Source organism: Artemia franciscana, chromosome 11 (assembly GCF_032884065.1).
Source record: "Artemia franciscana chromosome 11, ASM3288406v1, whole genome shotgun sequence".
NCBI classification, from domain to species: Eukaryota; Metazoa; Arthropoda; class Branchiopoda; order Anostraca; family Artemiidae; genus Artemia; species Artemia franciscana.
The window spans coordinates 28,964,456-28,988,014 of record NC_088873.1 but is presented as its reverse complement, the minus strand read 5'-3'; the positions used below and the strand labels follow the sequence as shown (position 1 = coordinate 28,988,014).

At 32.5% G+C, this 23,559-nt stretch overlaps 1 protein-coding gene across 1 annotated transcript in view; it reads left to right on the top strand.

Annotated features, from left to right (window-relative positions):
• Window positions 1-23,559, top strand: part of LOC136032588 (voltage-dependent calcium channel subunit alpha-2/delta-3-like) — a 195,981-nt gene that overhangs the window by 95,528 nt on the left and 76,894 nt on the right. The window contains 8 exon segments of the mRNA XM_065712857.1: window positions 650-786; window positions 1,891-2,025; window positions 6,403-6,525; window positions 10,396-10,476; window positions 11,468-11,524; window positions 18,409-18,489; window positions 19,857-19,931; window positions 22,166-22,270. Coding sequence (XP_065568929.1) covers window positions 650-786; window positions 1,891-2,025; window positions 6,403-6,525; window positions 10,396-10,476; window positions 11,468-11,524; window positions 18,409-18,489; window positions 19,857-19,931; window positions 22,166-22,270 — 794 coding nt within the window.

The following is a 23,559-nucleotide window of genomic DNA, read 5'->3' as shown; positions in this document are numbered from 1 at the left end:
TACACAAAGTCATGAAGCTAAGTTAGTCTATTTGATTTGAGATTAAAAATATAGTGTCTAAGCTATCAATTAAGTTGTAACTTTCTTCCTGGCTGGTGATCCTCATCTGATTGCAAATTGGAGTCTCGACTGGTACTTCGACCAGACATGAATGTAGGAATTAAACTCAGTGGGAGGTGCCTTTTAGGAAATGTAATTTTCAATGGATGAACCCATATCTTGGATTATCTTGCTGTACATATCTTGAATTATCTCGAGGGGTGAGGTAACCCCTCCCCCTCGATGGTCCAGCCCCCTCCCTCCGAAACAACAAAAAAACATTAAGGATGTTTTATTCCAAAGCTTATGAGAGCTGACCCTTGACCCTCCATGGCCTGTTCAAGACGCATACATAAAAACTGTTCGTGGCAGCAAACTGTAAGCAACAAGTGACAAGACTCAACATTAACCGAAGCTCTAAAAACCACAATGGGGTGGTGTGAATTTTACCCCTCAATACCTGCCTGATGTTTTCTCATGTCGGCTTATGACACTAATTTTGGTGGTGTGAATTTTGGCCCTCAATACCTGTCTGATGTTTTCTCATGTCGGCTTATGACACTAATTTTGACAAGGTACCTGGCTCTAGCTGCTAAACATTTTCTTACAGGCTATTTTACACATGTAACAACTTTGGCTGAGGTGAGAGAACAAGTACTCAAATATATCCCTGTATTGGCCAGGCCAATGGTTTTATATCAGAATCATCATCCAGTTGTATGGAGCCACGTCTATGCAGATTTGACGGTAAACTGCCCATATTCAAGCATGCCTTTAATACGCTACTTTTGTGTGTCCTCTTGACAAACTTGAGATTTAAACAACTTGATACTAAAACATCGTAAATACTAAAGTGGAAATCAAAATAATTTTTTGATGAGGGACTCAATTAAAAAAGACAAATCTTTCAATGCTCTTTGATTAAGGAAGTATATTTTTTTAAAGTTTCAGAAAAATATTTATAATTCTTTAGAATTTATAGATTTTCAGGTATCCTATGAGCATTAAGGCAGTGATTAGTAAATCACCTACAGCGCCTATTACACTGCTTTTCAAAATTGACCTACAGGATGTTTCTGTCTTATATTCATGTAGTTCATGAGATTCCATCAATTTGTTGAGAATGCTTTTGTTACCAAAAAGCGATCTCACTACTAAGGAATAATTACAACTGTAAGTTTAATAAGTTTTGTATTAAAGTTGCTAACAATCTAAAAAAAAGACTGCGGTTTAATCGTATCCGATGAAAGGATATATCCAACAGTGCTTAATGAAGCCTAGAAATTGTCTATCTAGATTTTGTTATCAAAGTGAAGCTTGATTTTATTCACCATAAAAGCTGACTTAAACTAAAATATTAATAAGACGAAAATTGAATGTGTTTGGAATTAAAGTTATTTTTTTAAAGCTTTGGTCAGACAGAGTTTCAGCCCATCAGTGATTCTTTTTTTTCCTTTCACTTTTATGATGAACGTCTTTTGAAAGCTGGTTCGTTTTAATTAAAAAAAAACCCCTGTTAAGGGATGCAAATCATTATAATAAAGTAGGTGTCAAACTTAACTTATATCTAAGACATAATCAAATAATAAAAATAATAAATTTCCACGGTTCTCTCCTAAGCAATAAGAACGAAAGTCACAGAAAAAATTAATCCCAAAACTCATTGTCCTTTATGTGTCTAATTTGTAACAGCCTGTATTTTCTAGAAATATCCTTTTAAATAATTACAGGATCTCCCGAAAAAAAAATTGTGTGGTCTCTATTAATATTTCTAATTTACCCACCCTTGTAGTTTCTTTTAAATATATTTTGTTGTGAGTTTTATACTAATAGCATGGTTCCCTTGACCAGGACCCCAAACTTTCTGATTGGCTATGGGAGCTCCGAGAACGAAGGCGCCAGAGAGACCGTACAACCAACTTTCGTCAGTTGCACAAAATACAGGCTGAAAACGGGAGCTACTATGTATATTTTGACCCCACTCAGGTAGAACGATTCTTGCAATACGGGCAATGGCAGTTAACACAGAGACAGCTTGATGTCATCGAAGCAAGCAAACGGAAAGTCAATACCGCCCTAGTTAGTTTAAATTTCGGAAAGCTAAATGGTGTATACTTTGTCGTACGATAAATAGACGTCACCAATCATGGCAAATCTTCATTCTGTCTCTTGGACAATTAGGGTTTTAAAATCATTGGTGCATCATACTAAGTTCTCCAACATTTTTTTCTGTTGAACCAATTAGTCATTTCATAGCACCTTTACCAGATTCGAAATAGCTTCATAATAAAACGGTCGTATTTTGCCGAGAGCTTGAAACATCTTTGGGTACTAGTCTATTATTCAGAACACATTCAATAAGTGAAGTTAGGTTCTTTCGTGAAATAAAATACGATGCAGGTGCATTTTTTGAGAAAATCCGGTTTCATAGCCACAAAGATAAAACTCAATTTAGTTTGCTACGCATAGTGATAGAAGATAGTGTCTGAGCACAGATTTGAAATGAAGATTTAGGATTTGCCAAAGACTGAAAAAGAGGTAATTATATTTTTCCAGGATAAGGGGTTGTTGTCCAGGATAAGGGGTGTTGTGCGTCAATGGACACAACATGACTTTATACGTATAGGCTAGGTTAGGTACCTAATTAAAAGGTACCTGCACCGTAGTTTGTTTCACGAAAGAACCCAACTTCACTTATTGAGTGTGTTCTGAATACTACACAAGTACCAATCTTTGGGCTCATTGATGCAGCAACATGTAGGCTAATGTAATTCTTATTTAAATATCTTGTTATTCTCTTAAAAGTAGAGTAACTATGGTACAGTTATCTCTTTGCTCTTCCGTTTTGAAAACGCAAATTTTTTAATGCTTGATTTATTCAATTGATACTAAAACCACAATGGTACTCTGCGCTTACCCGTTTCCTTTTTTGATGGACTGTTTTTCTTTAAATGGATTATTGCTACTAATTAATTTCTCTTTTTTCAAGAATTTAAGACTCCGTGTCATAAAGGAAAGTATAAATGTTCTAAATAATCGATAACTAAAAAATTGGGGACTCCTTTGAATTGCGTATGGAAAATCTGCATTCTAAATTTAAAAATCATACTGCTAGTTTTAAGACCCTGTCCAACACAAAATTTTCATGGAATTTTATTTATTAGTTGTTTTTTTTTTGTAATATCCAGTCAGCTTCGTTTTTATGCTTAGCCTTTCTTTGCAGTTTCTAAGACCTTCGTTTTCAAAATATATCGGACAAACTGCTAAGGTTTCCCATTAAAATTTCTAATATTGTTCATTAGCTTACCATTAAAATTTGTTATTAAAATATAGTATGTTATATTTTAGTATAACACGTTCTATACTCTCGGCGAAGAATAGACAGGGAAATTAGAAATCGTTATTCAATATATGTATACTCAATGTAGTAAATAATAGCAAGGGGTGACGAAACATTAGTAACAAGAAACCTTTAGTCTTTTAAAACCAGAGTCGTTTAACCAATGCTGACACAGATACAGTATTTCATTCCATCATTATTGTAGAATACTTTTTGCTAGTTTTAGTTTCCTGTAGTTGTTAATTTGTATAAAATGCAGTTCTAGGTCATTTTAAAAAGAATTAATTTATTTTACAGCTTTTAAATGGAATTAAGAAATTTCTTCTTATATAAGTAATTTCTATTTGAGATTGGATAAGTTTCGCTTTGCTGTAACCCTTAATGTATCTAAATTGACGTATTCTTATGTCATTTATGAAAACTTCCATTTTGGTGCTGTTAGAAAAAAAAAATCTATGGATGATTTCTTTAAATTATGTATTTCATAAGAAATACATAATTCAGACCGAATTTGATAGTTTCAGACCAAGGTTCAATGGTTTGTTGCTTGGTAAATGCCCGACTTTTAAAACTGTGAAGTCTCTTATTGCCACATTGGCAAAAGGCCAAAGGAATAGAACTTGTCGGGGAAATTCAACCCTTCTGTAGACCAATTTCTTCAGAAACTTTCTGCAGTAAAGAGGCTGCTCGAAAACATTATGCCTCAAAGTCATGTTCACTTGACTTAAATCCTTCCATAATTTTGACTGAAACCAAATGCACTATGTCTACATTTCAGATAAAATTGAGCGGTGGGGTGAGGGATTGGGAGCACTAAAGGGGTAACTGGCCCGTTTTTGTGCTTTATCCATATATATATATATATATATATATATATATATATATATATATATATAATATATATATATATAATATATATATATATATATATATATATATATATATATATATATATATATATATATATATATATATATATATATATACATTTAAAATAAAGAAAAAATCCTGAAAATCAAATATTGCATATTTGTCTGATTGTTGATACAGTCTTCTCAAATCCAACGAATAAAACATGATAATCATGTTTTTGCCTTTGCCCTAAAAAGTGCGATTAAAGATCAAAGGTATTTAATGAAGTTTGGAGGCACTAACATGAGAAAATAAGTGGTTATGGTGACTGGCCAAATTCATGAAATTAACATTTCACGATGTGAATCAAATCAATGTAAACAAATATTGATTTTAGAGCATAATAAAAAATAGGTCTAAAAACATAGCTTGTCTCGAAAAATAATTTAAAAAATTGTAAGCAAAAAGTAATATAACTATAAAATATAAAATAAATTATAAAACAGTCTCTGGTTTTGTTTTTGTTTTTCTGGATAATTTTTATGACAAAGCAGCTAAAATTTATATTCATGCTCATGAAGGACTCTGTAATGTACACAAATTTAGAAGGCTCTGCACTAAGAGTGTAAGGGGTATGAAACAGTCATAAATTCGACCTGGTGGAAGTCAGTTAATTATTTTCCCAATTTACGTTTGCCTGATCGTCCGTGCCATTAACTTCGTCTTAAAACCCAATTCATCACCATGTATTTAAAAAAAATTCCGGATGACAATGAAAGTTTTTGCCATGAAAGGTTGTCTATTATTCTGTGCATGAAATCTGGCATCAAGCAAATGCACAGAAGTTATGCACATATGTATTGTCTCGTCTAAGCGCACCGTCCGGTCTAAGTCTCGATTGTAACTGTCTCTTTTTATAGGATAGTATATTTTGAAGAAAGATATAATTTTTGAGTTTTTCTTGTCCACGTTTTGTGAATGTATGCTTTGTTTTTACCTTTGTATGTATCAGTGAATGTGAATGGTATCATGTGAGCAAGAGGTTTTTGTGAACCAGATATGTTTTAGATCAAATTTGATAGTTCTTATATGATATTATTTAAGGAAAATTGAGGGAATTGCTATATCGTAATAAATTAGCCGCCGTGTCGCATCTAGCTGAAATGGCGAATGTATGCCAAAGTCCCAAAAATTCTTCTATTTGCTTAAGCAAATACAATAACGACAGCAAATCTTTTCGTGGTAGGTTTCACCATTCCATAGGTCTCATGTGTATACAATTGGTTCCATTAACATATTTTATTAACTTTTCGTAGTGAAAGATGTATCTTTTCAAAAATATAACAAATATTAAAGGCAATATTCCACAAATAGAAGTTTATCTCCAAATGTGATAAAACATTTGTTTTTTTCTTCTGCCTGAAAAACAAATCTACATTTCTGTACTAAAAATGAAAGGGTAGGGCGGTCATAATGTATTTTTCAATAATTCGAGGACATTATTTACACCACCTACTTTAATGCTAGCTTAAGAGCCGCATCACCATAATTATCACGTAGTGCAAGTGAACACTCAATGTTCTCATTTTTAGTCTTAGATTGTTTAATAAAATCAGTTTATTTAAAATCAGTTTGTTTAAATCACGTTTGTTCAAAATCACATCCGAAAAAAAATTATGATGTTTTTGTTTACTATTTACATTTTGATAAGCTTTGCAATCAGATTTCACAATTTTTACTTACAATAATGATGAGCAATGATCATCTGATGCAATATAATCAAATAATAATCAATGAGCAATAATGATGAGCAAGATCATCTTGCTCATCAGATCAATCTTCAAATGGAAGTGTTCCTACAAAATATGGCTCAGGCTTATGCGCTATGCTCTCTACAGTTCACAAGTAAAGTAAATCTTAAAAAAATAAAAAAATATTAAAGAAATAGTTGTAGCACAAATTCAGTTCTTGCGAAATAACAGGAGAGCTTAGGGTTCCCCCAAGCTTTGGGGAACCCTGTTCTTAGGGATCCCAATCAAGATATTACTTTAGCTAGTGGAACTATAGACTAACATACTAGCAAACTAGTTTTATTTCAACTATTGATGCCATAAAAACCTTTTTATTGCTTTTGTTGCATGTGCATGTCTTACTGTGCTTTTTGAATGTAGAAAAAGAAGAAAAAGCTTGCTGAAAAAAAGCGCTTTGGAAGATCAATGGAGAGTATTGGTGAGCCATCAGCCCTTCCGCTCACAAGATTAAGCACTCTTAAGCTACTTCTTCAGAGACTGGAGGTTTGGCATTTTATTGATTTGTTAATTACTTTTTCTGAATATCTACTCCTTACCAGAATATCTTGAAAATAATGTGCAAGTGAGCTATTAACATTCATGCGTATTATACACAGAGGTGTGCTGTTGAAATTTCTGATTTCTATAGCCCGGCTTTTTCTCAAATGGTCAAATAGTAAATCTAGTATAATAAGCCTACATTAATTAGCAGTTGAACATCTGAAGTTCCTCTTTTATTCAATTTACATTTTAGACTTGTTGATTTTGCGAATTTATAAGTCCTCTTTAATTGGCCACATTCGTGAAACCTAAATCCAGCAGCAGTTTTGAATTTGAAAAAAATATTTGATGGAGTAGGAAGTTTTGAATTACTTTTGTGGGTCTAAGGTAACAAAATGTGCCTTAAGGTAAAGGATTTAAGGGGAAAGCTTTGATTTATCAATCATGGATATTCTTGTCTAATGTTGATTGATTGGTACCTTCATTGGGTTTTCTTACTTGTATTTTTTATCACGGGTTGGAAGCTAATTAGTGAAAATTCAAACATAATGAGTATTAGGGGACAGTATCGTTGCTGTTTTTGGCTAAAACAGATACGTTAAGAAACGACAATTAAAAAACTGAAAAGAAACAGAAACAAATGAAAATCAGTTTCTGTTTTTCCGATTTTTTACTAAAAATAGAATGATCTATTTTTACCAAAAAATGGGTGTTTAACGAATATTTCTGTTTTTTATAGTTTGTAAGATTTATGAAAATAAAGTTTATATTTACTAGTATAGATTAATAAAAATGTCAAATACAAAAAATACCAAATCTACAAATGACTGAATATACAAAAAGATTAAACATGCTCCAAGTCAAATCGTGCCAAAGTCAAATTTCCAGTGACTTTGCAGTCCATCGTGATTCACTCTTACTGGGTCCCAAAGTTGCTGGCATTGCAAGACGCAAGTATGTAATTTCACTTAACTCTGGGGTAACTGTAGAAGCAGTCAGTCCTTAATTCTATCTGACCAGATTTGTTTTCTTCTGATCTTTGTTTCTTGCTCGAGAAGACCGGAGCTCTTTCCTCATATGCCCAAAAAATGTTTGCTACTACGTGGGCAATGCTGATATTGTTAGCATTTTGATTTGAAGAGTTAATCAGTTAATAGCATTGTGACTTAAAGAGTTAATCCGAAGCCCTGCTGTGTCGAGAAACTTAGCAAACAAGTTATCATCTTGATCTGGAATCGGTAATACATTTTGGATGGTCCCTGCCATGGTAGAAGCGATGTCAAACGGGAATGATACAGAGTTCAAATGGATTTGCCTGAGTTCTTCTGTACTTTTCTGCTGAGAACTGAATTGTTGGAGAAGTAAGGAGATGGATTAACGAGCTGAATCTCTGTCTGTATCGTTAGTTTTCTTGTAAATTGCAGGGCCCAAGAAGCCCGCTTTTGTGATGAGAAGCATACCAAACTTAGGACCGGCTGAAAAAAGCCGGTATGCTAAGACAGAACTATTCCTTAGTTGGCAAATATGGCGAAAAAGTATTTTTAATACTTTACGTTATTTTTTTCAATATTTGAAAGTTAGAATGAAATTCTTAATGTTAATTTAAAAAAAAGCTAAGCAGCTTCCAATAAAAGTTTTCAGACGTAACTTAATTCATTTTCATTGTAGGTTGTAAATAAGTAGAGGTGCTGTGTCATATTTTGAAGTTGATTCCTTTACCTCTGAATGGGACTGTATCCCCTAAATTTATATAGAGTTATCTTGAATCTATCCTGGGGTTTTATCTTGAAATTATTGAGGATTAACGTAAAACTGTCAAGGTTTTAACTTGTAAAATTTAAGTTTGTCAGACTCCATTGCTAACTCACTTCAAGGTCTGACACCGTGTAACTTTCAATAATTGTAATTTCTGTATAAAGAAATAGACTTACAGACAAAACCAGCTTCTATTACAATGCGGATTTCTTTAACCTATGACCTTAACCTTTATAAAACCTATGATCTTTAAACCTACTATCTTAAAACGTATGAGGTTGCCATTTGAAGGTTTGCTCTTGAAAAGGGGGGGGGGAACAGGTGACCCAGAAGATAAAGTAATTTTCTTTCCCTTACAGCTAATAAACAGATGCTTTTATATTAAATCTAAAAAAGTTTGTCTTTGCAAGTATCATTGTCAAGAAGAAAAAAAGAAAACATACTTTACATATTAAATCAAATATTCCTAATTAAGTACGTATTTATTCTTGAACTATGAAGAAAAGAGAAAGAATAAATATCATGTTTTTAAATAATTTTTGTTCTAGCTATAGTGTATATTCAAGTTTAATGTAAATAGTGGGTTTAGGAGGTAAAACTTCCGTACATTTGCGTTAATTTTCTTTAATTTTAAGTTTTAAAATTGTTTATTAGCTTTCATGCATTGAAAATCTTTTTTCTTGCAAAATAAAATATAAAAAAATAATACCCTGGATTATTCAGTTTCTGAACAGAGGTTATCTGTTATGATAGTTCAAAACAGGGATCCCTCCTTCCAAGACTAAAGATAAAATAGGTAACAAAGAGAAAAATTTTCTTGCTGTTCGCTCAAATACTGAAATACTGGATTTAGTTAAGTGTGAAGCCGTGCACTTTGAGATCAAGGTGTTAGATCAATGAATACTTATGTAGTATCTGGCAAATTTTTATTCTTCCTTCTTTTTTCTACTATATTTAATATTAGTGGTAAGATTCATTTAGTTTCATTAGATGGGCTTTCTTAAAATTGTGTGATTTTAGTTAATAATAGGCCTGTTTACTATTATTTCTTATCGGTTTTAGCTTTTCTTACCGTAGCAATAATTTCTGACCTGGGATATCAATTTTTGATCAACAATCTGTTTTTAACTTTTTATAGTATTTTCTTTATTTTTTTGGGTTCCATTTTCTGGTCTGGACTGAATTTCTTCCTCACTTTAGCTTTTGAGTTTTGTTCATCTTTTGCATTTTACGTCATATTTTTGTTTCTAAACACCTTTATTATTAAACAGCTGACTACCTAGCTCTTCCTTTTTTAATTTAAAAATGAGCAGATAAATTTTTTATTATCTATATTTTAGATTTTTCTTTCGTTCATTTCTTGAGTTTAAATCTGTATGGTCAAAGTTTTGCTGACATATTGTTTGTCAGCTCACTCTTTTGCTCACTTGTTTGTTATGTAGAATGTTTTCTATGAATCATAATAACATTTCGATGTAGAATACTCATGCTAAATTAGTTATAATAAATATTATTTTACGTCTTGGAATAAAAAGAAAATGATATTTAACTTGTTAGGATTAAATAGAAAACTTTTTATACGCATTAACATTTTCGTCCGTTCGGTATTTAAAAAATGGAAAAGAGTTTAGAAATGGAAAATTGTATTATATTGTCCAAACCGTTTTCTGGATGCTTTTCTTTTATCAAAGATTACTTTTGGTTACAAAGTGTAAATTATACTATCTTTTCAACACATTGTATCTTTAACATTTGTGCCAGTAAATCCATAAAAATTCTCCACTAAGTACTCACAGGGGGCTTGTATTTTTTCATTTTTTTTCGAAGAGGAGTCTACTTATGATGATCATTTGATTTGGTGTGGTGTATTTTAATCTCCAGAGCACACCTTTAAAGGTCTAAAATTCTTATCTTATCAAGAGCACACTGTAGCTGGCAATATTGATATGTAACACCAGAAACCGTAAGAGTACTCAGAAATTGCACATCCTCATCCCTTATTGTGTCATGCAATCCCTTAGTTAGAGTATTTAACCCAGTCAGTGTAACCCTCAGCTTTTAGGTGTTTGAAGTGAACCAGTTGAGGTTCAACATATGTTCTAATTGACACTATTTCAGGGAAAAACGGCAAATTCAAATCCGAGATACAGGTTAATGACAACTTTGGCAACGCCAGTTTACGATAGAAGAAATTTTTCGGTAAGCAGCAGTTCAATTTATTGGCTACATCATAAATTAAATATTATGAGGAAAACTAACACAATCCTCTTGTTTTGTCGAGTCACTATTTAAACTGTAATGAAAAAGAAGATGCAGATAAAATACGATATTAACACGAAAAACAAATCACTATGCGTGCATTGATTTGAATTTTAGCCCTGGGGTAGTTAAGTTTTCTTAGTTCAGTTGAGACAAACACAAAGGAAACTTATTACACAACGTAAATTCCGTTACTCATCTGAGAGTTCATTTTGATAGAATTTAAACTCTCTTTCCATTGTCTTCTGAGTTGGGGATACTAAATTTTGAATAAAAAACTAAATATTTTTCATCTTAAACGCATAAACTGTCTACAAAATAGTAGGGAGGAATGTAATTATCAGAAACAATAGATACAACTGCTTAACTATTAACTATTTTTAAAGATTCTGTTTTTATTTTTTTGCTTGTAAGACAACACAAATTCGGTCTCTACTTTTCATATTGTTTCAATATAAATATAAATTCAATATATGGTTATACTCAATATGGTTATACTCAATATAAATAATGTAATGTGAAATTGAAATAAATAGTTGAAAAAACGACATCAAATCAGGTGATAAAGGATAAAAGGAATAATGACCTTAATAAAAGAGATTTGTTTGAATATTAAACTATATTTTCACTTAAACAAATCCAGACTACTGCCAACATAATGTATGTGAAAAAAATGATTTTATTGTGACATAAGAATCCCTTTTGTTTGCTGAACTCAAAACAGGGTTGTGAAGAAACTGATGATTTAATATTGTTTTACTTATTAACAGCTAATGCTAGAAGTTAGACAATAACTTAAAATAAAAGTATCGATAGAAGTTACTTGATGTCCTATTATCATAAAGCGTAAACATGTTAAAAATGGGTTTACAATGTATTCTTTTAAATCTCATAGCTTTTGTACCTTTACTAATTACTATTTTATATTTAGAATATCACGGAATACATTCTTGTGAACGATGCAGTTTGGGTTGAAAGGATCAAAACGGTAATATTCCAGTAGCTAGTTTAGTTGCTGCCGAGTTTGTAGATGGAATTAGTAGTTTGTAAGGTAGATGCCTAGATATGATTTAACCCAAAATTTTTCTCTGGTTATAGCTGTAGTTGTTTTGACAGTTGTGATTTTTTGCTTCATTTAAACTAACTTGTGCGTGTTTTTTTCAGTTTCTGGAAATTATCAAAAATGGTAAAACGTGTGTTGACATAGAAAGAAACATTTGAATTTCATGATATGTGATCCAACTAATAAAAGTTTCTTCTGTCAGCTCTCCTGTCAGAGAAAAAGAAAGTCTGCCAACCCTTCTACAGACAATTTCTCCAGAAACTTTCTGGAGTAAAGTGGACCGTAGAAGGTAGTGCTGGAGAGGCTGCTCAAAAACTTTATGCCTCAAGTCATGCTGACCTGACTCAAACCCTTCCATAATTTTGACTGAAACAAGACGCACCCTGCCTAAATATCAGATAAAATTGAACGGTGGGGTGAGGAATTGGGAGCACTGAAGGAGTAACTGGCCCATTTTTGTACTCTATCCATATATATATATATATATATATATATATATATATATATATATATATATATATATATATATATATATATATATATATATATATATATATATATATATATATATATATATATATATATATATATATATATATATATATATATTTATATATATATATATTTATATATGCATTTATATATATATATATATATGTATATATATATATATATATATATATATATATATATATATATATATATATATATATATATATATATATATATATATATATAATATGAAAAAACTTCGTTTTCTTAAAGAGTTAAAGAGGCTGCGTCCCAAAGTCGAACCTTAAAACGTACAGGAATTAGAAAAGGCAGTTGGGGGGCTGCCGCCCCCCAAACCCCCCACTTTTAAAGACTCTTTTGGACAGGTTTTTTTTGTGGGGGGACTTCATTGTTACTAATTACTAGTTTCGGCGCAATGGTTCTCCTGTCCTCTTGTGTTTAACATTTTTCGAAGTTATTCCATTATTCATTCATTTCAATTATTTTTTAATTAAAAGAGGGCCTTTCCGAAGCCAAGAGCGGGGGGTTAGCAAAAAAACAAAAAACCTGTACAAAAGAGTCTTTAAAAGCGGGGGGTTTGGGGGGCGGCAGCCCCCCAACTGCCTTTTCTAATTCCTGTACGTTTTAAGGTTCGACTTTGGGATGCAGCCTCTTTAACTCTTTAAGAAAACGAAGTTTTTTTCATATTATTTCTGTACGTTTTTCTACAATCCATGGTGGATGTAATTTAATAATTCCTGTACTCCTCGTACAGGAATTAGGAGAGGAACCCCCCCCGCTTTTAAATCATTGTATAAAATAGAAAAAAAATAGATAGAATGACCGAAATATTTCTTTTGCTCATAAGAAGCTAATATTCTGTTATCTCTCAAATGATAAGCTGTCCAGGTGTTATCAAAATTTTTTTGATGTTGTGAAAAAAAACCGCCCGTAAGGGACTTGAACCCTTGACCCGAGGATTAAAAGTCTCACGCTCTACCAACTGAGCTAATAACTTGCATGTGTGTAAATATAACTTCTTAATAGCTTTTAAAAATTTCAAATTAACATGGGCTCTTATGAAGAGAAATCCGTTAATTAAATAGCTAATGGGTGGTTTCTGGAAAACAGGGAAGGAGTTATCGGATCGAGCTGAAATTTCGCGGATAAGCTCCTGGGCCGTAGAGGACCTTAACTTGTGAATTTCAGCCCGATCGGACAACGTTAAAAGGGGTGGGGGGGGGGGGGGGGGTTGGAGGGTCGAAACTTTCGGGGGGTTAAGATTTTCCTACGAAACTTTCATGGGCACTTACTCGGAGAATTCCGCATCGAATGAGTCTTCGTACACCCAGATCCGATGTCGGATGTAACCTGTAGGCGTCTAGGAAAAAAAAGTAAATGAATTTTAAGTGGCTATGCGTGGTTTCTGGAAAACAGGGAAGGAGTTATCGGATCAAGCTGAAATTTCGCGGATAAGCTCCTGGGCCCTAGGGGACCTTAACTTGTGAATTTCAGCCCGATCGGACAACGTTAAAGGGGGGCTTGGGTTGACAGGTCGAAACTTTCGGCCAGATTTTCCCCATGAAGAAAAAGTTGGAGGGGGATGAAATTTTGCAGGTTTCTTAGTTGGAGCTCGGGCTACGAAATGCATCCCTCCCCATCCGTCTGCGACCACTGGAATCGAAGATCGCTTAACATTGTCGTGTGTCGCCTCTTTATAGAGGCACGAGTGTGCCTCCTTGATATATATATATATATATATATATATATATATATATATATATATATATATATATATATATGTATATATATATATATATATATACATATATATATATATATATATATATATATATATATATATATATATATATATATATATATATATATATATATATATAAGTAATTAAAATCATTGAGTGATTACATTTACTGTAAGGTGCAACATGACTACCTTACTGCTAGAAATTTAATGAGGGTCAGGTGTTTGACAGGCCATTAGCTTTCTTGGGCCCTCTGATCATATATATTGGGAATCCAATGATTTCAAAGCAAACATGGTGTAATACACTGAAGTTTCTGCTAAGAATATGGTCCTGGGACGAGGAATTGGGATATATAGCAGGGACTACTGGCCCATTTTGGTCGTTCAATCATGCAGATTAAAGGTCCATGCATATCACGGAATATATTTTTTTGAACGGTGGAGTTTGGGCTGATAAGAACAAAATGGTAATATTTCATTGGCTAGTTTAGTTGATGCAGAGTTTGTAGATGGAATTAGTAGTTTGTAAGGTAGAAATTTAGATATGATTTAACCCAAAATTTTATTCTGGTTATAGCTATAGTTGTTTTGACAGCTGTGTTTGTTTTTTGCTTCATTTAAACTAACTTATGCGTGTTTTTTCTCAGTTTCTGGAAATTTTCAAAAATGGTAAAAGGTGTGCTGACACATAAAGAATAATTTTCAATTTCATGACATGTGAGACTACTAATAAAAGTTTCTTCTGTCAGTTAGAGTGTTTTGTATTGCATTTGTGTTGCAATATGCAAATATCTGTTGCATACTGAGTGTAATATTCACCATTTTAACGGATAAACTTTTTTCAGTCTATGTTCCAAAAGAGGGAATAACAATTTTTCAAAAGATATCCTAATTTTGTCATCAGGGATAAAGGAAATTGTCTAGCATAAGTAATATCATATCTTATGTGAAATATCTTGAAATATGAAATATCATATCTTTGATGCAAAGAGCATTTTAATACATAAATTAACGGAGCCAAATTTTTTTCAATAGTGACCCCATTTAATCCAATTGGGTAGCATAACAATGTTTAAATCCTGTATTCTAATATTATATTTATGCGCCATTAAAGCTTTAATTCCCATTTGATTGGTTTAAAATACTTGTTAGCCATAATCCATAACTTATATTACCTTTTTAAGCCAGTATTTTTCCAGAAGCTTCTGAACTTCTTTTTTTGCTAATTAATTTTACTAATTAAGGACAAATGTATAGATGAAAATTGAAATGACAATTGATCTGCATCTTAAATTAGAGCTCCAGGGAGCATTTATAGTCTCCAAATTCATCCCCCTTCCTACCCATTAGGCTATAGAGATTCTGCCAAGAATGATCTTCCCGTCTTCACATTGAAAACAAAAAGTTGAAATCTTCTTGGAGCCTGCTTCTCTTCGATTTTAAGGTATTAAGAATGTCTTTAGTTACAAGCTCAGGCAAAATTTGGGAGATGCTCTGACAATATGGTTGTAACTGTTGTGTAAGCATAAACCCACATTACTCGAATCTTTCAAGCTTTCCAAATAGAGAAGGTCATAAAACACTAAACTGGGTCCTATTTTAGTAAGGAGAATCTTTTGCTAAAATTTTGTCGACTTAACATAAAATTCGTGAGAAATCATGGTTAAGGAGAGAAAAGGGGTATAATTATGGATTTGACAAATTTTCTCTGGAGGTAATTTTGGCTGTAGATCTATTTTTGAGTATTCCACTCACATAGCACCACAATTTTTTTAATAAGTGAAAAACCTTGCTATTTCACTTTTGCAGAAATCCTTTTATGCTCTTGATTAGTTCCAGAATAAACTAAAACAGGCGGAATTTTTGTAAGAATTTAGTAGAAAGTTTTAAAGTAGTGTATTTGATGATAGTTTTCTGGTTTTGTTACTAGATTCTGTTTTCCAAAAACTATTCAGCTGTTATTGTATCTTACTTTAATTAATGAGAGACTTACCATTTAATTTAGCTATTGTTAGCTTTCATTTCATAGTTTCAGGGTTTTACTAGTTGTACAATTAGAAGGTCCAGAGAAAAAAGTCTGTGTTGCGAATGAATTGTTTGATAGTTAGTGAAAAGAAATCTCTGTGAACCAAATATAAAAAATATTTTTGAGACGAGAGTATTACGTTGTGGAAACACGAAAAAAAAGAAGCTCGGAACGTTCTGGAAAAATGCTGGCATCAAAAGATAATATGAGTTTTGGACTATTGATGACAAGTATTTTGAACCAATTAAATGGGAAACATGGCACATAGTTTAATGATTCCTTATATCATTGACTTAAAATCAATGAAAACAAAAATAATAACTGTCATGTTTTATAATGTCCTAGAAAAAGGTTTTACCTGTGGTTTTACAGAGCAGGATTATTTTTTGCTTCTATATTAAACAAAAAACTTTGTAATTTCATCAGTTATATTTTATATACACAGCTACGGCATTTAATTTTCCTAATCGCTTGTAGTTTGAATGCGTGACTTTATTTAATTACTGATATTTTCACTTATAAGGAAACAAAAAAACTAGACTGAAGAAGACTGGAGTATTCATGACTGCAGACTACAGTCCATGTGATCTACACAAAAATAAAAACAAAATTTTATCCAGATTAAAGCGAACAGGTAGACTATAACTCAGAATTAACCGATATCACCGGGTACATGACAAATCGCCATCCTGCCCATAACTGGAGATATTTTAGAGCGCAAACAACCAGTCTGTGATTGCTAGTGTTTATTTACCGATGACTTTTCAGACTGTTTTAATTGAAAGTTGCCTCGTTTAAAGTAAATGTGGATAAGAAAAGCCCTTTCGTACACGAGTTATTGGATTTCTATCCACGCTTCTGTTGCATTCTTTTTTTAAGCATTCAAGAAGAGTCTATGTTCAGTCTCAAGCGTGAGGGGTTGAAAGAGGCGGTAGCCCTGTTAAATATGGGATATTTTCGTTTTGCGTTTTGTGTTTTGCTTTTTAACGGTCCTCTCTACTTTCATTTGAAGAAAAAACTTATTTTTCCAACTAATGTCCTGGTCGTTTTAATGTTATTTGGCTATCCTAATATATGGCGGCTACTGCATCACTCTTTATGAGCTTTAATTTTAATACAAGAATATTTTGTTAAAATAATATACTTATGTGTGTTTCTTTCCAAAATATAATAATTTTTACAAAACAAGAGGGAGACTGAACCATTGTTCTTTCACTTGGGTTCAATTTTTGCACAACAAGCTACGATGCTTAAAAATTATCATTTTCGCAAAAAGAGATTCATCTTTTTTTTAAGGGGTTTATATATACTTAGGGACAAATGCGCCATTGTGCATCAGTTTGACCTATGAAACTGGGATAATAAATTGACATTTCAATATTTCAATGGGATTCTTTATCTCATTTTTACTTGATAACATTATAGCCCTGTTTGTGCCAAAATCGGTGAAGCAGAAGTCGGCAGGTATTACACAGCGGTGTAGCCTCTTTTTAATTCTGAAGCATACTAGAACTCTCAATTACCGTTAAAATGAATCTGTCGATAATTTTTGACAAATAGTGGTTTGGTGCAATTACCCATGAAAAACCAAACAAATACAAATCCCTGACCATCCTTCTCTGGAAAACTACGAGATTTCATGTTTTTGCAGACATGGGTGTTTGGCCTCTACTCCAGGATTCTCAAACGTATTGAACTGGATTGTATAATTTTGGTCAATATCTCCACCTACTTCCTTTTTAAAATAATCCAATTTTTTTTCCCCAATCACCTTAAGCTATTGAAGAGGGGACTAAAACTCAAAGTTTCCACTGGAATGAACCCCTGCCCCCAAAATGTTACGTGTACTGGCTCCAAGCGATAACTCCTTGAGAAACTAAAGCTCAATTACACACTTGTAACATCCAAAATGCGAAGTTATGCATTTTTATGTTTAGAGGCATAAAATTTTGTTAGATGGCTCTTAGATATCCAGAATCTGAAGATGCAAGTTTCACAAGCTTTCCCTTACGAAACTTGACTCTGAGAAAATTGTCTGGAAAAACCTGCCGCCAAAATATCCCCCCTTGGATATACAAAAAGATTACTCCAAGAAAACCTCCCAATTCTTTTTTCTGTGTAAATATAAAAAAAAAACTTCGATATCAGTACTTGTTCTTTATATATATATATATATATATATATATATATATATATATATATATATATATATATATATATATATATATATATATATATATATATATATATACAAAAGCGCAAACTTAAAACATTAGGTCTGTATTATGGAAGCTGAGAAACTTAACAAAGTGAAATACTCAGCCTGATATAAACTTTTCAGAATGTGATCCTTTTTCATTTAATTTAAGCTCGGCAAAACTGATTGTTCTTTCTTTGAGTATTGACATTGTTAGAATCATAGAATATGTTTTCTTTCTCAGTGATTTTTTCTTATATTTTTCCAGGATAGTATTCCAACAAGATTAATAATCTTCTCTTTTTATTTGAAGATTGAAATTTTTCCAGGTGCGCACTGCGAATATCCTTGGAGTTGCTGGAACTGATGTACCAGTAAAAGACTTCCAGAAATTGATTCCAGCTTATAAGGTAGGCCCCTTTGGAAAGAATATTGACTAAAATATTGAATTAAGAATCTCTGATATTAAAAAGAGCCAAATTACTGTAAAAAGATGTGGATTACTGTAAAAGGTGAAATTGGCCTAGTAGTCATTTTTTAAGGAAGATTGTTTATACCAGGAAGTCCTGGTTGGACTTTATTGAAGCAGTAATTCTAGGACTGTTTTTCTTTTCCAGTTTTAGTTTTAAAGACTCCATTTATCGTAAATTTATTCTATTTATATACGTATCTTGCTGAGGACACTAGATGTAGAGCCGAAATATTCCTATGGTCTTAGGTGGATTCCTTGTTGTTTTTACTTGTTGTTGTTTTTGCAAATAATTATAAATATTTACATTTTGAATGCAAAACATATTTAAAAGTACGTATATCGTCGGATATTATTTCTTTAATTAGCTTTAAAGGTACTCTCCTAGTCCCCCCCCCCCCTATACAAAAAAAGGGAGCTCTTCTATGAAAGAGAATAGTCAAATCCCTCCAAATTAATGGGAGAAAATACATTAGAAGAAATATCTGATATAGACTTCATTTGATTGCAGTAAACAACTGCAAAAAACGTGTAGGCAACTAAACTAATCATGAAACAACAATAATAGTCTGTGCTCTCCCCCCCCGTACTGATCTTTGATACTTTTCTCCATTTTTTCAGATGCAATCATTTACATTTCTTGTGTGATTGCCGATCTTTCTGGTTTTTTCTTCCTCTGTTACTATTTTCAAATTGATTGGTTAGTACCTGGGTATTAAGAAAGCTGTTTTTAACCATCATGCGATTAGGAAACTATAGTAGACTTCCAATGCAACAATTATTTTGTGATGAAACTAAAGCTGATTCTTTTGTCGTTGTATTTCAGGCCCTCTATGCGAAAGAAGAATTCAATTTCACACTTCGCATAATGTTGCCTATTTGAAGCTGTACAAATATCATTGCTTTTATGCTTGAAAGTAGTTACTAACATCGTTTTGAAAATCACACTTTCAGATTTTAGACATCACAGTATAGACTCATTAACTAAAATTCATATTTGGATCAACCATTAACACTCTTGAGAGTTGTGCATATTTATTTTTATCGAAACTGCCTTTCTTCGTCTCCGCTGAGAGTCGCAACTATGTTTCTATTTTAATTTTGGAGCTTTCTTGAACATAGTAGTTTTCATGCATATGGGATATCGAGACCGTACTACTCTGTCTTTATTGTTTAATTTTGTTGACTTGCTGTTTGTTGACTTACTGTTAATCTTTACTGTTTAATTTTGTTGACTTACTGTTTTTTATTAATTTTGTTACATATTTACTGTTTAATTTTGTTGTTAATTTATCATTTTTTTTTCAGCTTGGTGTCAATGGTTATTCGTTCATAACTACGAACAACGGATATGTTCTTTTCCATCCTGATTATAGACCAATTGTAAGTCTCATTCATTAAAGTAAAAATTCTTGACTTTAACGGGGGGATTTTAACGTTTTGCCAGAAAATCATTCAAATTCAAGTGAGTTGATAAGTCCCAAAGTTTCTGTACCCAAAAAGTGTGTGCCTATGATTGACAAATTTTTTAACTTCGGTATTCACGTCGTCAGAGGATGTCTCCTCATCATTTTGTTTTTGGAGATGAGATATTTGAAATATGTCTTGTCTCTCAAGATTAAACCCAAAATTTGTGTCTACAAAAATTTACTATACACGGCTTTTACTATGTGGTGTGTAATTTGTGTTCAATTAGACTTTAGAAAAGTGCATAAAATGAAACACGTGAGAAAGAAAAAACTCTGCCTCGACATTGAAAAATGGTGTCGATAGAAGGTGTTAAATAACATTACTGTTTTTCCTAAGACCAAACTCCCTGCATTTTATTTAAGAAAAAAAAATTGCTATTAAAAGTCACAGACAGCATCCTTTCGTAGTAGATGGGAAAAACCAAATAGGTTTTTCCGATAGGATGGGAAGTAAATATAAATTTTAAGATAATATTTCGAAAGTCTTATATTTTCACCACCTTGCACCTAGTGTAAAAGTTTTCTCGATACTAGAATTGATTCTAATCCATGGATCGACACGGCTAGCAATTTCGACCATAGATAATATATCAATAATACTTGGTTCTTCAATTTTTCACTCTTTTTATGTAACTCACAAAACAATAAATTAATTAACTTACTATTCATCTCCACTAGTCTTAAAAGCTATTTTGCGATTTCAATGATTCTAACGTATTCAACCGTTAATCGTTTTTCTGGGTAAAAGACGTTCACTGCGGTACATTCGTAGAAAGTAGAAAAAGATGGAATAAAAATACAATAACAAAGAACTGAAGAAAAAACACATTAATTGAACTTACTTAATAGTGCCTATAAATTTCGCTTTCTCTTCACTTTTTTTTTAGCAGGATGAATAAACAAAGTTCTGTCTATCACAAAAAATGACTTTGCTGTAGGAATGAGGCTAACTTGAGATGTTTTCAAAAGAAGCCTAAGAGACCACATAAAAAAGGGTTTGAAGAAAAACATTTCTAGAAATCGGATTTTTCCTTAAAACTTCCCCAAAGATTCGGTTTCTATTCAAATATTTGGCAAAATCTGACAACCAGACTTTAGTTCCACCGTCGCTTTCAGAAATTCGTCAATGTTGACGATGAGAATATAGGTTAGGTTACGGTGCCAAGGATTAAAAGAAAGTATAAAACTGTATATTGAAAATTAGCTTCAACTTAAACGGTAAAATCTGAACTTTTTTAGTAATGCCAAACATCTTTCTATGAGCAATTTTTCAACTCAGCATTCTCTATTTTAGATTTTTTTTTTTTTTTTTTTTTTTTTTTTTTTAAGGATAGATGTCTGTGTAAAGAAAAATGTGTAAAGTATAAAAGCGGTCTAAAGAGGGTATTTTGGCATCTGAAAGTAATTCTCAGGTAAATATTTAGTCTAGCACTGCACATATATCTAGCAGGTGCCTTATGATCGAATAAGCTTCTTTTCTCTTTGTGATTTCACCGAAACTTGCTTAGCTTTCCTCGGGTGATGTTAAAATTGAATTCTACAGTTGTGAAACTCCACTGATAGTCTTACAGAACCAATTTAATTGCTTCTAAATTGTTTGAGATGGCAAATACGTTTGTTTTCTTCCATTAATTGCTTAACACCGCCAGTTATTTCACTATTTCTATTTGGAAATTTTTAATTGTGGAGATACGAATAGCTCGTCGTAATCTCGGTTATGCTCATTCCCTTACCGAAAACCTTGCAAATAGATATATTTATAAAATCTGGGACACAGTTGCCGCGCGAAACGGTGTTCCCAAAAGGCAAAATTTATACTATCTACCTTTTAAAATTATTAAGGCATTGGTGCATCTCTTGCATAGCAAATATATATTCTCAAAACAATACCATTATTCGTCATATGGAAGAAAATAGAAGTATGGTTCCGAAAACCGTAACTGGGTAGGAGGAATAATTTCAACCCAACTGTAAGGAACATGTTTGTACGCATAATAATTCTCCTTACTTGACTATCTGCTGTCTGCTGTGCCACTACTATGATTAGGAGAAACTAAAGTATTTCTGAAGCTTAATTTATAGCCGAATATAACCAATTACAGTATTTATTTGAATAAAAAGAGCGAAAACACTGTTTTTCTATTTTAGTACCAAGACATATTGAAGCCGAATTTTAATGCTGTTGACATGAGCGAAGTTGAATTAGTTGACACTGACGATGAGCCTCGAAATAACGATACTGTTCTTATGCAAGTAAGTTAAATTTGCCTTCCTCCACTGGATTGACAGCAACCTTTGAAGATGAATGTTTGATCCTGATACTGATTAAATAAAAAAAAACTAGTTTTTTTAACTGAAAGTAAGGAGCGACATTAAAACTTAAAACGAACAGAAATTACTCCGTATATGAAATGGGTTGTCCCCTCCGCAGTCCCTCGCTCTTTACGCTAAAGTTTTTAATTGTTTTAAAAAGTAGAATTGTGGCAAAGAGTCAAACTTTAGCGTAAAGAGCGAGGGACTGCGGAGGGGACAACCCATTTCATATACGGAGTAATTTCTGTTCGTTTTAAGTTTTAATGTCGCTCCTTACTTTCAGTTAAAAAAACTAGTTTTTTTTATTTAATTTCTGAACGTTTTTGAATTAATGCATGTTTGATTTTGGCTCTCCGCACATAAATTATTGAACTGAAATTAGTCTATTAATTTTTTTTGGCTAAAACGTCTGTACACTTCCCAATAACCATTACTATATGTAAACACTGGTCAAAGTTTGTAACTTGCAGCCCCTCCCCCAGGAATTGTGGGGGAGTAAGTCATTCCCAAAGACATAACTATTATGGTTTTCGACTATGCGGAACAAAATGGCTATCTTAAAATTTTAATCTGTTGACTTTTGGAAAAAAATTAGCGTGGGAGGGGGCCTATTTGCCCTCCAATTTTTTTATCACTGAAAAGGGCACTAGAACTTTTCATTTCCGTAAGAATGAGCCCTCTTGCGACACTCTAAGACCACCTTGTCGATACGATGACCCCTGGGGAAAAGAAAAAAACAACAACAAACAAACAAATAAACACGCACCCGTGATTTGTCTTCTGGCAAAAAATATGAAATTCCACATTTTTTTAGATAGGAGCTTGAAATTTTTGCTATAGAGTTCTCTGATATGCCGAATGCGATAGTGTGATTTTCGTTAAGATTCTATGACTTTTAGGGGATGTTTCCCCCTTTTTTCCAAAATAGGGCAAATTTTCTCAGGCTCGTAACTTTTGATGACAAAGACTAAATTAATTGGAACTTATATATTTAGAATCAGCGTGAAAATTCGATTCATATGATGTATCTTTTAGCATCAAAATTCCGTTTTTTAGAGTTCCGTTTACTATTGAGCCGGGTCGCCCCTTACTACAGTTCTTTACCACGAACTGTTTGAAAAGAAAATAATTCGGTATTTCGGGGCTTCTGACATTATTACTCCTTTGCGGAAGTTAGGCTCAAAATTGAAAAATGATTATATTTTTTCTCTGGGCCCCTTCCACCTCTT